General features: G+C 36.9%; 1 protein-coding gene across 1 annotated transcript; it reads right to left on the bottom strand.

Moving 5' to 3' along the window:
- Window positions 1-4,026: 4,026 nt before the first annotated feature.
- Window positions 4,027-16,994, bottom strand: LOC311077506 (microfibril-associated glycoprotein 4-like). The gene is made up of 5 exons (XM_084106045.1): window positions 16,839-16,994; window positions 16,503-16,712; window positions 9,568-9,664; window positions 4,489-4,656; window positions 4,027-4,409 (listed from the first exon to the last, which is right to left on the bottom strand). Exons 2-5 carry the CDS (start codon window positions 16,710-16,712, stop codon window positions 4,153-4,155), a joined length of 732 nt encoding a protein of 243 aa, XP_083962171.1. The 5' UTR covers window positions 16,839-16,994; the 3' UTR covers window positions 4,027-4,152.
- Window positions 16,995-17,515: the final 521 nt, after the last annotated feature.

Raw genomic sequence — 17,515 nt, 5'->3', positions numbered from 1 at the left:
CTATGATTTGGGCTGTGTTTCCTGAAAGCATCGCAAGCCTAATTTGATCGTATAGACCATTTGTTGCAGTTGGTCTGTGACCAAGTTAGGCCTAAGATGCTATTGGAACTGCAGCCCTGGTTATGTTTTGGTGATGAAATTACTAGAGACCTGATTTACAGATGGTACCCATCATTATAAACTGATTATCTAAAGGTTTTATTAATTTTTCACTACAGTAATTACTTCCAGCAATGTTTTAAAGATCTGAAGGATTTAAAATCACACACAGACATCAATAATCTACATATGAATCTCAATAATGGTGACAATCAAACAAATGCTTAATGTTGCAGTGCATGATGGGAGCCACCAATCAGAACGCATCAATGGCTGACATCATGCATTGCAGTATGAATAAATTATGCAGCTGAATTGTCCTGTAATTTTCATTGTTTTTTCTGTTGGCTTTTTATTTTGCTATTGTTTTGTTCTGACTTTAGTAGCTTGTTTTGTGATGTTCAGAGTTGATCTGTTCGTCACTAGTTTGTTTTTTGTCACCATTGTTGAGATTCATATGCTGATTCTTGATGTCTGTGCGTTTAAACACAATAACTTATTTGCTCAAAGTATTTTCAAAATTTTTCATATTGCTGTTGGATCTCAAACTGTAGAATCTCAGAGCTACAATCACCAATACTAAAACAAGACATCAAGCATATAGTCAAAAATTTACACTCTGAATGACATCAGTGAATCAGGTCACTACATGATGATAACGCTTTTATCATCAAAACATACTGTCAGCAGGTCATGTTTTCTCTTGCAATAACAAATGTGCTTTATAAACACAAAGTTGTAACAACCAGAGAAAAACTAATATTAAAAAATGAAAAGGGTCAAGAGCCCAACTAAAGCAAACACTGACCACCATAATGGTAACTTGAAAAGAAAAATTCCATAAAACATTACCATCTAAACTTCTGTTGAATCTCAAGAACTTGTGTCGATGTATGACAGAAATAAAGTCAAACTGGTAATAATAAGTGCAACAATGTGTAATGACTCGAAGTCAGTTGTAGTTCTTGTGTTTCTCTTTTTTTCTGTTATTGTTTTTTTCTCTTTCCGTCAGTGATTCTGCTTATTAACATCAGGTGTCACCACTAATGGCCAATCATCACTTAATTAATCACTTAATTATCGCATTAACTTCAACACTGCTTCAGTGTTAATTTTTAACACCCTGTAGTGTGGACACATATGCACACTGAGGAGTGTTAATTTAACACTGGGGATTTTGCTGTGTACTTTTATAACTTTAGATTTTGTTTGGCTGCTGTAATTTGGTTATAACAACCAGATGAACAAAGAGCAAATGTGATCTGATGGTGTTGGTTGTGTTTTAACATAATCATTAGTTGGACTGAATCACTGAACTCATTAAGAGTATAATTTCTGAGTTAAGTTTACCTTATGGATTATAGCAGCACTGTCCTTGTCGAGCATGCCATTTTTAGCCTTTTCAATGAAATCCAAATGATCAAATCAATTACGGAAAAAAAAAAAAATTCCTAAAAAGTATTTTATGTAGGCACACACAGACATCAAGAATTAGCGTATGAATCTCAACAATGGTGACAAACAGATCAACTCTGAACATAAGCTCATTATTATTTATTCATGCAGCAATGCATGATGGGAGCCATGAATAAGTTTTGATTGGTGGCACCCAGAATGCACTGCAACATGCTTTATAATTGTCACCATTGTTGAGATTCACAGGCTGATTCTTGATGTCTGTGTCTAAAAAAATTAAAAATAAAAATAAAAAATGTATGTGAACAACTTGTAGGAAATTATTTGGATTACACTGTAAAAGTTAAAAATATTATGCTTTTCAAGGACAGTGCTGCTATAATTAATAAAGTATATCTAACTCAGAAATTAGGCTCTATATGAGTTCAGTGATTCAGGTTAAATGATTGTGAAATAATGATTATATTAAAACACAACCAACACCATCATATCACCTTTTCGCTTTGTTCTTCTGGCTGTTATGACTGAAGTACAGGAGCCAAACAAAATCTAAAGTTAATGATTTAAGGGTCAACAGTCCAACTAAAGAAAACACTGATCACCATAATGGTAACATACCAATTACGTTTTTTCTCCTTCAGTGATTCTGCTTGTTATCATCAGGTGTCTTCAATAATGGTCAATCATCACTCAATTAATCACTTAATTATCTCATTAACTTTAACACTGCTTCAGTGTTACTTATAACACTCTGAGTGTGGACTCATATAAACACTGAGAGTGTTAATTTAACACTGGAGATTTTGCTGTGTACCATTGATAAAGGGATTTTTTCTAAAAAATTTGTTGGACGTTCATCGGACATTTTTTAAATGTCACTACTTGTTTCAGAACATTCAAAAGTAATATTCACATAAAGTTTAAAGAATGATAAAATTGATTGGTATCTTAACATTTAGCATTTTAAAACACTTAAAAAACTGGATGTTTTAAACATTCAGAGAACACTCAGAAACCTAATGGCAATGTTAGCAAAACATTATTTTCTGGTAATGTTATGTAAAAATAACATATTTTTGTTAGCAGGTATGCATCTTCAGCATTTAGATCTTTACATCAACAGGTGTGTCTCTTTCACAATCAGATGAATTTCCCACAGATCTACTTCCGAATCAATGTGTAGAAACATCTCAAAGATGACCTGGAGAAATATGATGCCCCTGAGATAAAGTTCAAATGTCATAGCAAATGTCTAAATACAGTGATATTCTGGCTGAAATTAGGGTGATATTTCAGTTGTTGTTTTTTTTATACATTTGCAGGCAAAACAGGTTTTTTTCTTTGTCATTAAATAGTATGGAGTGCTTGATCAATGTGAAAAATAAAATAATTGAAAGCATTTTAGAATACGGTTGCAACATAAAATGTGAAGAAAAAAAATTAATCACAAGGTATGCCTACTGTGTGTGTCATATTTCCCCTGCATTAACTATACATTAAAATGAAAGCCCAGTGCTCAACCAAAAAAAAAAAAAAGTTTAAAAGAGAAGATTTTTTAGGACTAGTGGCCACAGATCAAATAAACATAACCCAAAGATAAGAGAAACAGTGTCTGAGATATGGAGCTGCAAGGCATGGAAGCTTTCTCCGTCTATCTCACTATTTTGACTTTATTTCTCAGAATTGTGAGATTAAAAAGTCGCAGATACCTTTTTTTTTTAACTCCATGGCAGAAATAAAGCTTCCATAACAAGGTAGTGATCCCCAGTAAGGCTTAGTGAAGATGCATGTTTGTATATGAATAACCACCAAACAACAATTACTGGCAGGAACTAAAGATGCCATGAACGGCATATTCTAGATGTTGAATGAGGGCTCCCTCTGCTGACGGACAACAGGGTTCACAGGCAGACCCATGGTGTGTGTCTTCACTTGGGCGGCCCTATTGTGTCAAAATCATTCCAGTGCACTGAAATGTCCAGTGTACTCCAAAAAGCAGCGATTGCTCACTGTGTTCACTTACCAGAAATGTCATGTTTTTCTTCAACTATATTCTCCACAGCTGACAGAAATAGAGAACAAGCACATATTTTTTGCTCCAAATTGGCCCACATTAAGACCCTTTGAATCTTTCCATAAGACAAAATGTTCTTCATAGTGGAACAATTATTTAGATTTTAAAAATGTCCATCACATTAAGAAAACATGTTTTCTTCAAGAACTCTTTACTTTGAGTTCTTTGGGGAACCAAAATTGATTCTTCTATTTCATCGCTGTGAAAAACCCTTTTTCCAATATTTATTTTACGGAGTGTAGGTTAAACTAACCACATGGTTTTGGGCATGCATGAGTTGTCTTGGTTATAGTGTTTGATTGCCAAAAAAAAAAAAAAAAGGTGTGTGTTGGACTGAGGAAGATTTAGAGAGGAAGATTTCCATTTTTTCATCTTCACTTTTTTTTATTTCAGTTTGCACCAGTTCCTCATTCAGTAAGGACATAAACTCACCAACATGCAAGTGCTGATTCATTTTAATAGTAAATGCAAAGAGCTGACCAAAAAAATAAAAAATAAAGACAACATTATTGGTTTACTGAGTTGCATGAGCAGATGTTTGCTTCTGTAAAACACTAGTGTTTCTAAGACACACGTTTGACCTTCATGCTCATGGATTTCATACTGACAGTGAAACTGTTCTTCCAGCTGGACCAAACAACACCAATGCTGAAATGGGTGTCGTCTTCTCCCCATAAATACACACCGTTGGGGTTCGCATTGAGACAAAATTTGTACCAAAATGCCCCGAGATACTCTTTAGCACAGTTATCTCCATAGGTGTCTTGGTCTTTGTCAAAGGTGGAGAACTTCTGATCATCATGGGAAGATAAAGAGTCGCCTGCAGAGAAGAAGAGCATCATTGAGGACAATAACACAATGGAAATGTGTTTTCATGAGGATGAATGAAAGTGTCCTACCTGCTCCTCCATCAGTGAATCCTGAAACTTGCAGTTTATACCCGTCAGATTCAGGACCCACAGAGAAGGACGAGTACAGAGCAAAACCCTTCCTTCCAGTGAAGTCCTCCAGATCCACTCTCAGCATGTACTTTCTGTTACGTGTCAGCTGGTACATGGTCTCCAGCCCTGTTCTCACACACACACACACACACACACACACACACACGAAGAACATGTTCAGCCAAACACTGGACATTCTACTGGGATAAAGATCTAATTTTAAATGTTCATCATCATTCCAGCCGTAATATTCAGTGGCTTCAAAACACATTTGGCTTCTTAGAAGTCCCACTTAGAAATGTCTTAACTTCATTGCATTAGATTCAAAATACCCAAAAACACTAAATGCTTTCACTAAAAGGCCAAGAATACTACATTTTCTCGAGCACAGTTGAGCGTGCAAGTCCTTCAAAATGTACACTGTAAAAAAAAAAGTGTAATTTTACAGGTAATGGTCTGTATTTTTTACAGTACCGTTTTGTCATTATACAGTGAAATGCCTGTTATTTTACAGATATTTGCTGTAATTTAAAGGTCCACTATTAAATTTACAGGTAATAGCTTGTATTTTGGTTTTACATCAATTTTACGTTTTTTTAAAAGAACTTGTCTGTATTTTTACAGAGTTATGTGTAATTTTACATAAATTATTAAGTAATATTTTACAGATTTTTTCTGTGAAATTAGAAAAAGAAAAGAAGGTATAACTGCAGAAATCTGTATCTATTCAATATGTTTTCCTTAAAGGGATAGTTCACCCAAAAATGAAAATTCTATCATCATTTACTCACCCTCAAGTTGTTCCAAACCTGTATGAGTTTCTTTGTTCTGCTGAACACAAAGGAAGATATTTGGAAGAACTTCCATAGTATATTTTTTTCCTACTATGGAAGTCAATTGGGACCAAGATCTGTTGATTACAAACATTCTTCCAAATATCTTCCTTTGTGTTCAGCAGAACAAAGAAACTCATACAGGTTTGGAACAACTTGAGGGTGAGTAAATGATGATAGAATTTTCATTTTTGGGTGAACTATCCCTTAAAAAGATTATTAAGATTATTTTTTGGGGGGTTAAATAATAGTATTTGTACCATAGACTGTAAAAAAATATGGACATAGTGTCCGTGACGTCACCCGTAGGTTTCTGAAGACGCCATCTTGGCAGCGCGTCACTCCCGAAATTATTTATTTTTACAGTCAGACAATGAGCTGAGGTAATGTGACGGCTAACAGACAGCAGACAAACGGCTAATGATGACTAATGACCACAGCAGCGGGAATCCACCTGTCACTCAAAAGTGGACACCCTTAATTATGCAGAAATTTTAAGGCTTAATATAATTTAAACGGATGAGTTATAAAAAAATTCACCCCCCTCACAGTCGTCATGAAGGGCAAAATTAGCTGTATAGACCAAAGCCACTGTAAACATGTTTTTTTCTGCTGTAAAGTTGGGCATTTTAACATGGGGGAGATACAGATTTGACTCACTTCTGCAGCCAGCCTCAAGCGGCCAGTTGATGAATTGCCGTTGAATTCACTTCCGTGTTGGTTTCAAGAGAGAGACAGGGAGGTTGCCGCTTGATTTGTACATACAGTACCCTACATACAGTAGGCCTGAATTGAATAATTTTTTATTGCATAGGCTAGTCTTTTAATCTTCCCAGCGGGCACCTCAATTTAACATCAATATGACATCAACATTGACGTCAAAATTACGTCACGAAATAGGTCAAAAATGAAAGTCATATTGACATCAAAGTGTCAATGTCAATTTGATGTCAAGATTTTGACCTCTGCTGATGTCATTTTGATGTTATTTTGATGTCATGCTTTGTTGGTATTTGATGTCAATTCAACATTTATTTGACGTCAAGATGTCATGATGTTGATCCCAGCAGGCACAGGATATGGACTAAAACGTCGTCAGACGTTGGATTTTGGTTGAAAATGAAAGTCGGGTTGATGTCTAAATCCAATGTTTGTTTGACGTCAAGCTCCAACGTTGGGCAGTCGTTGAATTTTGGTTGGAATAAACCAAACAAAAAGGTGAAATGCATGGCCATACACTTATTACCAGCTTCACTTAAAGCTAACCAGATTTACTTTATTTAATTTTCGGTTTAATGAAATTATATTTTGCATTTTAAAGTCACCATGATGGTGGTTAGCGCTTGCTTTAGTTGTGTTCTTGACCCTTGACTCTTTAACATAAAACTTTCTCTGGCTGCTATAATTGTGTGTTTATAAAGCACAATTATTGTAGCTAAAAAAAGCCATGAGAAAATGAAATCAGGTGATGTTGGCTGTTTATTGATGATGATGATGATGATGATGATGATATCATCATGTAATTGCCTGAATCCCTGAGCTTAATCAGTGTCTAATGTTTTGATTATATAGGACTTGTGTTTTTTATGTTGTATTATAATAGAATCCATTTAATTTTACAGCATGAGAGCAATGTTGTTTATCAAATAATATAAAGGATTTTAAAAACATTGTGCATTGAACTTTTTCTCTACATTATTACTTAGCCATCAAGAATCAGTGTATGACTCTCAACAATGGTGACAATCAATGAAATGCTTCATGCTGCAGTGCATGCTGGGTACCACCAATCAAAACTCACCCATATCTCCCAGCATGCATTGCGGCTTTAATCAATTATGCAGCTTGAGTTGATCTGATTATCTGGATAGTTTGTTTGATTGTCACCATTGTTGAGATTCATTATGTTAAATGTTTTGATTGTATATGTGTAGAATAGATTTTCATTGTGACTTATGCCTCGTTTCCACTGAGCAGTACGGTACGGTACGGGACAGTACGGTACGGTACGGTTCGGGTTTGTTAACCATGATCTGGCTCGCGTTTCCACTGCCAACAGTTCCCTTACTTGATAGGCGTGGTGTTTCGATCGACGTCATTTTCGCGCGAAGAAGAACATAGTAAACTACAATGGATGACATACAGCAGATCTTGTTCTTGCTCCTCGACGTGTTTGTCACAAGAAGACAAGCGCCGACATTAGGCTTTTCTCAATATCAAGTACGCAAAGTTTGTACTTGCCATGTGCGACTCCTACACGGTACAGCGCGTTCTTAAAAGCGTCACTCAGCTCGCTCTGCTACTCCGGTTATCTCTGTTACTCTGTATGTACATTTTAAGAAACAATAAAATGAAATATGTTATAAAACACCACTCTGCCTCTTTTCGTTTTCATTAATAAATTATAAAACAAATAAATTAAACATTATAGGGACACAAATGTGGTTCATGCGCAACGCATATTGATTATTCACTGCACGTTATTCGTTATTCTATTTATAACAAAACGAAATTTAAAACACAACCCTAACGTTGCCTCTTTTCGTTTAAATAAAAAAAAAATTAAACATATTTCAGGCAATATGCATTTGTACAAATGTTGCAATAAACATCAGTGATAATTTTGTAATAAAAAAATGACAAGAAACCATATTTCTTTTTGTAAAATTTCAGTTTTATCAATAATAGCCAATATAAAAGTTTAAGTAAAAGGTACAAGAAGCTATACAATAAGAAATAAAGCAAACAATTCAGTCAAATATCCAAATGCGCTCTAGTCTAACATTACAACAGTAAAGTTAAATACAAATAGCCTAACATTATAACGTTAATATGAAACTAAACTTAGCCCTCAGCCAAAACGATTGACAGCGAACGAATTATATATTCACGAGACCAAAGATTGCCCGTTAGGTCTACACAAGACGAAACGCAAATAAATGCGTACCGTTCTGTACCGTACCGTACCGTACCGCTCAGTGGAAACGAGCCATTAAGTGTCCTAAAGGTTTTAAAGGGATACTTCAGGATTTAGCATTAATATTTGTATTAGTAGAAAACCTGTAGTATTTTCGAATTACCGTGCTTTCCACCCTCATATCCCCCTGAGATGAGAGATTTATGTATTTTTTATCTGGAAAAAATCCTCAGATGACGCAAAAATCGTCATTTTGTGTCATCGGAGGGTTTTTTGGTCAGAGGCTAAAGACTACAGCCAGTAGTAGGGACTGTCCCGCATGTTTTCAACCCGCCCATAGAGGGATCTCACTCACAGAATGTACACATAGTTCAGCCGTCTTTTTTTTTGGAAGCTAAGCTAGCAGGCTCTTGTTCTGTGGAGAAAGCTGAGTAGTAGGAGTTACCATCCTCTTTTTCCTGGACATGTCCGGCCGTCGAGATTGTCCAAAATGTCCGGGATTCGGCTTTTGCTTTCTGCAGTCGCCATTCATTGTTTATATGCACACCTTTTGTTTCATTCTAACTGAATTCATTCCGATCGGTGAATCTGAATGTAGTGTTTACATGAACGCTAAACAAGTGATCGGTTGATGTGCGTTTTAACATTGCTACGAAAATGCCCGCTCCTCCGTGAGATATGCGAGACCCGGCGCGTCTCAGTAATAACGCCACCGGCCTCGCGCCGTTCTCCCGCGGCCCTCAGCCTCGTCCTGCTCGCCACAGTAAACATGATGAATGGCGACTGTAGAACGCAAAAGCCGAATCCCGGACATTTTGGGTGATCTCGAAATCCCAGGCAGACTCGTCACGGAGACTCACTAGTAGCCTAACCTTGTTGTTTTCAACTGCCCTCTCTTACCGGTAGGCGTGGCTTGGGAGTGGCCTCCTAGGGCAGCGAAGCAAGTGCATTCTGGGAGTTGTTGTCTTTCATCCGCATGAGCCAAAAATACATTTTCTGGCTTTTCTCAGTCTAGAAAGCTCCAAATTCAACAATAATTTCACATTTCTTCTACATGAATGACCCATTTTAAATACACATTCATCTTTCCAGAGGTGAAGTATCCCTTTAAGTTCTGAGGCCACCCAAAATTGCTTGTGAATTGTTACCCAGCCAATATTGTATATATTCAACCAAACACTGGACATCAACATCAACACTTCTATCAGATTTTTTTTTTTCTTGACACCAAATGCCAATCTTTTTAAATCCAACAAAACAAAACGGACACACGCTGTGAGATCTTACCCAGCCAGTATTCGCCCTCGGTTGCCCCGAATCCTCTCTTGTACTGATTCCACGGCCGATAGAAATTCACACTGCCATCCATTCTCCTCTGAATCACCTGTGATGGGTTTATATAGAATATATGATTCATAATGTATGTTCTGATGTGTGTTTGATGATTTTGGGCCCTATCTTGCACCCAGCGCAATTGACTTTGTACACCAACGCATGTATCATTCCTATTTTGCACCCGACGCACAGCAGCCTTTTCCCTCCACAGACGCACATCGGTAAATTAGGGAATGAACTTGCGCTCCCGGGGGCGGTTTGGCGAAAAGAGGAGGCGTGATCCGGCGCAAATGTTCCCTGCACAGCAAAATCCCCAGTGTTAAATTAACATTCCTCAGTGTACATATGTGTCCACACTACAGGGTGTTAAAATTAACACTGAAGCAGTGTTGAAGTTAATGAGATAATTAAGTGATTAAGTGATGATTGAACATTATTGAAGTTACCTGATGTTAATAAGCAGAATCATTGACGGAAAGAGAAAAAACAATAACAGAAAAAAGAGAAACACAAGAACTACAACTGACTTCGAGTCATTACACATTGTTGCACTTATTATTACCAGTTTGACTTTATTTCTGTCATACATCGACAAAAGTTCTTGAGATTCAACAGAAGTTTAGACGGTAATGTTTTATTTTTCTTTTCAAGTTACCATTTTGGTGGTCAGTGTTTGCTTTAGTTGGGCTCTTGACCCTTTTCATTTTTTGACATTATTTTTCTCTGACTGTTCCAACGTTGTGTTTATAATGCACATTTGTTACTGCAAGAGAAAACATGACCTACTCACAACATGTTTTTATGACAATGACATTATCAGCATGAATCTTTGAATATATGCTTGATGTCTTGTTTTATTATTGGCGATTGTAGCGCTGAGATTCTACAGTTTGAGATCCAACAGCAATATCAAAAATTTTTTAAATACTTTGTGCACAGAAGTTATTGTGTTTAAACACACAGACATCAAGAATCAGCATATGAATCTCAACAATGGTGACAATAAACAAACTAGTGACAAACAGATAAACTCTGAACATCACAAAACAAGCTACTAAAATCATAACAAAACAATAGCAAAATAAAAGCAAACAATGAAAATTACAGGACAATTCAGCTGCATAATTTATTCATGCTGCAATGCATGATGTGAGCCATTGATGCGTTCTGATTGGTGGCTCCCATCATGCACTGCAACATGAAGCATTTGTTTGATTGTCACCATTGTTGAGATTCATATGTAGATTCTTGATGTCTGTGTGTGATTTTAAAACCTTCAGATTTCTAAAACATTCCTGTAAGTAGTTACTGTAGTGAAAAATTAATAAAGCATTTGGATAATCGGTGGCTTCGGCCCGCTAGCTCCGACAACACTGGCGCTCCTTTTTCCTGTCACCGCCGATCATCTGGTACTCATTCTCGGGGCTCTATCCTAGACAACCTTCGTCCAATTCCACGTATGTCCTCATCGCCTGTCAACTCTACCACACTCCGTATGGCACTATGTAACACCAGTTCGCTCAGCAACAAAACTTTTGTTCTAAACGATGTCATCACCACTAACAATCTGGATTTGTTCTTTCTCACGGAGACTTGGCTATCTCCCGGTGATGTTAGTGCATTTTCTGAAATCCTTCCCTCTGGCTATTTGTTTCTGAACACTCCATGGCAAACGGGTAGGGGCGGGGGGATAGCCAGTATATACAGACAGTCCCTGAAGTGCCGTCAACTGTCCACTAGAGGGTACTCCAGTTTTGAGTTGCAGACGTTTGTACTCACTCTACCTAATCCAATCTTTTGTGCAGTAATCTACCGGCCCCCAAAACTAAATGGGATTTTTTTTAATGATTTCTAAGAGTTTTGTCAGACTTTCTGGCAAAGTTTGACAATATTTTAATCTGTGGTGATTTTAACATTCATGTTTGTTGCCCCTCTGATAAATCCGCTAATGATTTTAAGGCTCTTTTAGATTCATTAGACCTAGCCCAGTCCATATCCTGTCCTACTCATAGGCTAGGTCACACTCTTGACCTTATTATCTCTCGTGGGGTGACAGTGTCATCCTGTGAGGTTCTGGATTTTCCCCGTCTCTGATCACTCCCTCATACGGTTTGACATCTGTGCTGTTCCACCTGCACCCATATCCACTGCCCCCCGGCGTCGGCGCATTATTACTCCATCTACAGCTGAGGACTTCACCGCTGCCTTTTCTGCTTCTAACATCACCTCCAATGTAGAACTGGCCCCGCCTCTATGTCCAGAGCTTCTCCTCTCCTCATTCGACATCACCTGCTCCCGGATTATGGACTCAGTTGCGCCCTACAGGGTGAAGTCTGCAAATGGCTCTTCGGACCCCTGGCTGAACGAGGGGTTCAGCATCTCCCGTCTACAACATGTTGTGGGTCTACAGGGCACGGTGCTCAACTGGTTCTTGTCATATCTCACCAACAGAACATTCTCAGTAATGCTTGATGACTTCTCCTCCTCAGCTGCCCCTTTATCATCTGGTGTGCCCCAGGGTTCTATTCTTGGTCCTATCCTGTTTTCCCTTTATATGCTGCCTCTTGGTCAACTCATTTCAAAACACAACGTACAGTTTCATTTCAATGCTGACGACCTTCAAGTCTACCTTCCTGTAGTTTTGAACAATCATTCAGCACTAGACCCCCTCCATAACTGCACCCAGTGCAGTGCAGTTTCTCAAAACTTTCTTCATTTAAATGAAGGTAAGACCGAGTACATACTGTTCACCCCAGACTCACCTTGCAGCTCTCTCAGTTTTGGCCCCTTCACGCCCCAGTTTGCATCCACTGTTCGTAACCTGGGTGTTGCTTTCGACAATAGATTGCATTTCGACAAACAGATTGGTGCAGTCGTTAAGATTAGCTTTTTCCAGCTAAGGCTCCTCAGTAAGGTGAAATCATTCCTGTCCCGTGCTGATCTAGAAAAAGCCATTCATGCCTTTATCAGCTCAAGGCTAGATTACTGTAATGCCCTCTACACTGGGCTTAACCAATCACTTCTCAACCGTCTTCAGATGGTTCAAAACGCAGCAGCGCGTCTCCTTACCAATACCCATAAACGTTCACACATCACCCCCGTCCTCTGCTCACTTCACTGGCTCCCGGTACGGTTTAGGGTGGAGTATAAGGTTCTGATGTTTGTTTTTAAGGCCATCAATGGTCTGGCCCCGGCATACCTCTCTGAGCTGGTCACTGTATACCAACCTGCCAGAACCCTCCGCTCCTCTCAGAACACCTCTTTGATTATCCCTAAGTTTAGATGCAAAAAGTTTGGAGGCCGATCTTTTGCCATCCAGGGACCTACTTTGTGGAATGCCTTACCTACTCCCCTTCGTAACATAACTGTGTTTAGTGTTTTTAAATCGCAGTTAAAAACGTTTCTTTTCAGGAAGGCTTTCAACACGTAACCACCTGTTTTGTGTTTTTAGTCGTTGTGTTAGTTACTTTGTTTAAACTGCTTAAATTAGCTTTAACTTGCAATTTTTATATCCTGCTGCCTTTTTTATTTGTTTTATGGAAAGCGCTTTGTGCACCTTTCTGGTTGTTGTAAAGGCGCTATATAAATAAAAATTGATTGATTGATTGATTGATTGATTTCCCTAAAGCATCTTGATCTCAGACCAACTGCAACAAATGGTTTGTACGATCAAATTAGGCTTGCAATGTTTTTGGGAAACACAGCCCAAATCATAGTTTCTCTTGCCACAACAAATGTGCTTTATGAACACAGAGTTGGAGCAACCAGAGAAAAACTAATGTTAAAAAGTAAAGGGTCAAGAGCCCAATTAAAGCAAACACTGGTCACCATAATGGTGACATGAAACGAAACATTCCATAAAACATTACCATCTAAACTTGTTAAATCTAAATAAGACCGTGTGTAGATGTATGACAGAAATAAAGTCAAACTGGTAAAATAATAAGTGCAATAATGGTTCAAAGTCAGTAGTTCTTGTGTTTCTCTTTTTTTCTGTTCTTGTTTCTCTTTCCTTCAGTGAGTCGGCTTGTTATCATCAGGTGTCACCACTAATGGCCAATCATCACTTAATTAATCACTTAATTATCTCATTAACTTCAACACTGCTTCAGTGTTAATTTTAACACCCTGTAGTGTGGACACATATGTACACTGAGGAGTGTTAATTTAACACTGGGGATTTTGCTGTGTGGTGCTATTTTGCAGTTTCAGAAAACAATTCCGCCACAGACCAGGAAAAACCTAGTCTAAAGTCAGTGGCATGTTATTCAGATGCTATTTTAAGGGCGCATGCTTGGCCATAATGTAGCGTGTGCACAACGCGCATACACTTTGCTTCTCTCATCTACACAGATGCAGCAGTTTTCATTTTTGCAAACCATACATTATTACAAGGAAAAATATTCCACACGAGGGAAATCATTATTGTGTCCATGAAGATGTGAAAAAATAGGCATAAATCTAGCTTACACATTTATCCAAATTATTATACGCCTGTTTAACCAAAGCTAATTTGGGTGGGTTTCTTCATCCCCAATGTCACTTCTCTTCTCTGTGTTTTACGGCCCTGACGAGAACGTCGGTCTCCTCGGCTGTGAACCGCTCCTGGTGTGCGTCTGGCAAATCCGCCATTATAATAGCAAACCGCCATGGAACAAGCGCGCCTGCTCTTAAAGGGAATGTGAGATGACGCTCTGATTGGTTTATTTCACGTCACGCCCAAACCACACCTATGAGTAATGAAGCTACTTAAAACCAACCCTTACGAAAAAGAAGTATACTTCAAGTTCATTTTATGAAGTATACTTAAGTAATGTTCAAGTATATTTTTAAGTATACATTATGCAGTAAGTATACTAATGTCAATATGTACTTGTAGTAAACTTGTAAGTGTACTATTTTAATACCGCTTGGGACTAAATTGGTCCACTTTTAGTATATAAAAGTATATGTTTAAGTGTACTATAAGTTTAACAGTATTAAACTTTAAGTGCACAACTAGTTCATAATTTCATAAAAAGTTTCTCATTTGTACTGCAAGTGAACTTATGGGTATACTAGTAGTTTACTATTTTAATACTTGTAGCACATTTTTAGTTTATGTAAGTACAGTTTGAAGTATACTTTCAGTAAACTACTAGTTTAGTAGTTTTATACTACAAGTTTTCTTTAAGTGAACTTAACATTATACTTGTAGTTTACTATTTATATATTATTTTTGCTCTTTTAGTGTACTCTCAGTAAACTACTAGTTTACTAGTTTAGCTACTACTAAGTTTTCTTTAAGTGAACTTAACATTATACTTATAGTTTACTATTTATATATTATTTTTGCACTTGCAGTAGGCCTAGTCTATACCACTATGTTCTAATTTTATTTTTTATACTTGAAAAATACCTTTAACTGTACTTTAATTTAAAAACATTTTATTAGCTTCATGCATCCTTTTTTATCAACACTTGAATGTTGGTAAGTTTCATAAAGAAAGGCAACATTTTAAACAAAAAAATTGAGAAAATCTAATTTTTGTCAAAGACAAATTCATCCTTGATCAGACTGAGAACGATGATCAAACACAGATGGAGTAGATCGAGTCCGACACCTCCAAAGCTTCACAGTCGTTTTCTCTTCATGGGTTACGCTTCATTTCATTTGGTAATATTAAGCAGTTTTGATTTACACATTGTTTAATGTTTGATGGTCACGTTATTTTACATTTGAGTGAGGAACCTTCTATCACTTGTTTCAGCTTCTTCTTCTCCTGTGTTTTGATCCGGAGATTCTGTACTAGAAGATGTGTCATAGCGCCCCCTACTGTATACCAGTGAAAATATGGATAGCTGGAAAATTCAGACAATGGCGGGGAAAGAGTAAAGTAGAATTAAAGTAAATTCCTATGTACACTACCAGTGGACTAGCCTAAACAAAAATTCAGATACACAGAATTAGAAACATATCTGTTTTATATCAATATTTTAATCAATATTTTCAAACAATGTAAGTTTCATAAGACTGTATATGAAAAACTATGTAAAAAAGTATATTTAATAGGCTACTCGATCAAAAGAGTTAACACAACTACAAGCCAAGTATACTTTGAATACTTAATTATACTTTTAAATATATCTTGATCAAAAAATGTTGTACAAGTACAGGCCAAATATACTTGGACTTTTCTCTCAGTATAAGTCAAGTACACTAAAGTGTAATTTAAGTATATTTCTGAGAAGTACATAAAGTATATTTTTAAGAATTATATAAAATGTAGACTGAAAGTATGCTTTCTTATTTTTAGTTGAAAAGAAGTATACTAATAGAAAACTTTAATAAACTTTAAATTATTATTATTGCTGTGTACAAGATCAGGTTCAGTTCCATGCTCATTTTATTTACTCTATAAGCTATTCCACCCAAAAGCTTGTTACTATATAAACTTGAACATGTTAGTTTATAAGACAGTGTGTAATATGTTTTTAAAAACGTATTTAATAAGCTACTCAATCAAAATAGAAAACACAAGTACAAGCCAAGAATATACTTAGAATACTTAATTATACTTTTAAGTATATCTCGATCAACAAGTATAGGCCAAATATACTTAGACTTTTCTGTCAGTATAAGTCAAGTATACTTAAGTGCAATTTGAAGTATATTTCTGAGAAGTACATAAAGTATATTTCTGAGAAGTACATAAAAAGTAGACTGAAAGTATACTTTCTTATTTTAGTTTAAAAGAATCATACTAATAGCACACTTGAATAAACTTCTTTTTCGTAAGGGAACCCATTTTAGATTTGCAAGATCCGCCCACAAAGTTACTTGTGTTTTGCATTTGATACTTGCATTTCAGATCGTTAAAATAGGGCCCCTAAAGTCACATTCGTACCGTCCATCCTCCGTTGTCTTCATCTTTCCCATCTGAGATCATGTGACAGTAAACCCAGACAGGAACGTCTCCTGCTGGATAGATGGAGTAAATCCCACTGTCTGATTCTCCTGCTTTATAGACATCAGAACAGTCGACCGGCTTGAAAACATCAGCAACACAAACAGATGCCGTGAAAACAGAGAGCAGAGCCGCGACACACACCGTCATCTGCAGAGACACGACTGATCAAGATCCTCATTTATAATGATCAATTCACACTGAAATCAAACCAATGTGAAAAAAGCTAATTCATCATCTATGAGGTAAATGCTGAAGAATAAAAGAGTAACTCACCGTTTGTGTTGTGACGAGGCGAGATGTTCAGATCACTGAGTCTTGTGTTCAATCACTGAGTCCTTTATTTAGAGCATGTACAGTTTTCTCAACCCAACCTTTATCAGTATCAAACCATCTTTTAAACTCCATTTGAATCATTCTTGTATTGTGCAATGATGTTGAAATATAAACCGTTGATGCAAGAAAATCATCAGTTGGTCCTTTTGACTGTTTTGCAATATTCTTGAAATAATCTGTTTAACAATGAGACTGATGTTTTAATGTTGTCTTGATTGCCACACAGCAAAATCCATCAGGCCATTAGTGGTGACACCTGATGTTAATAAGCAGAATCATTGACGGAAAGAGAAAAAACAGAAAAAAGAGAAACACAAGAACTACAACTGACTTCGAGTCATTACACATTGTTGCACTTATTATTACCAGTTTGACTTTATTTCTGTCATACATCGACAAAAGTTCTTGAGATTTAACAGAAGTTTAGACGGTAATGTTTTATGGAATTTTTCTTTTCAAGTTACCATTATGGTGGTCAGTGTTTGCTTTAGTTGGGCTCTTGACCCTTTTCATTTTTTAATATTAGTTTTTCTCTGGTTGCTAAATCTCTGTGTTTATAAAGCACATTTGTTACTGCAAGAGAAAACATGACCTGCTGACAGTATGTTTTGATGATA

The sequence above is a fragment of the Abramis brama genome, assembly GCF_963993115.1.
Source record: "Abramis brama genome assembly, chromosome: 2".
NCBI classification, from domain to species: Eukaryota; Metazoa; Chordata; class Actinopteri; order Cypriniformes; family Leuciscidae; genus Abramis; species Abramis brama.
The sequence above is the reverse complement of the archived record's forward strand: the minus strand, read 5'-3'. Positions and strand labels throughout refer to the sequence as shown.

Coding starts and splice junctions, on each gene's coding strand:
- LOC311077506 (XM_084106045.1), bottom strand. CDS start 16,712: ATGACGGTGTGTGTCGCGGCTCTGCTCTCTGTTTTCACGGCATCTGTT. Junction 4,657..9,567: donor CGAGGGCGAATACTGGCTGG/GTAAGATCTCAC, acceptor GTGTGAGAACAG/GGCTGGAGACCATGTACCAG. Junction 4,410..4,488: donor ATTCACTGATGGAGGAGCAG/GTAGGACACTTT, acceptor TCTTCTCTGCAG/GCGACTCTTTATCTTCCCAT.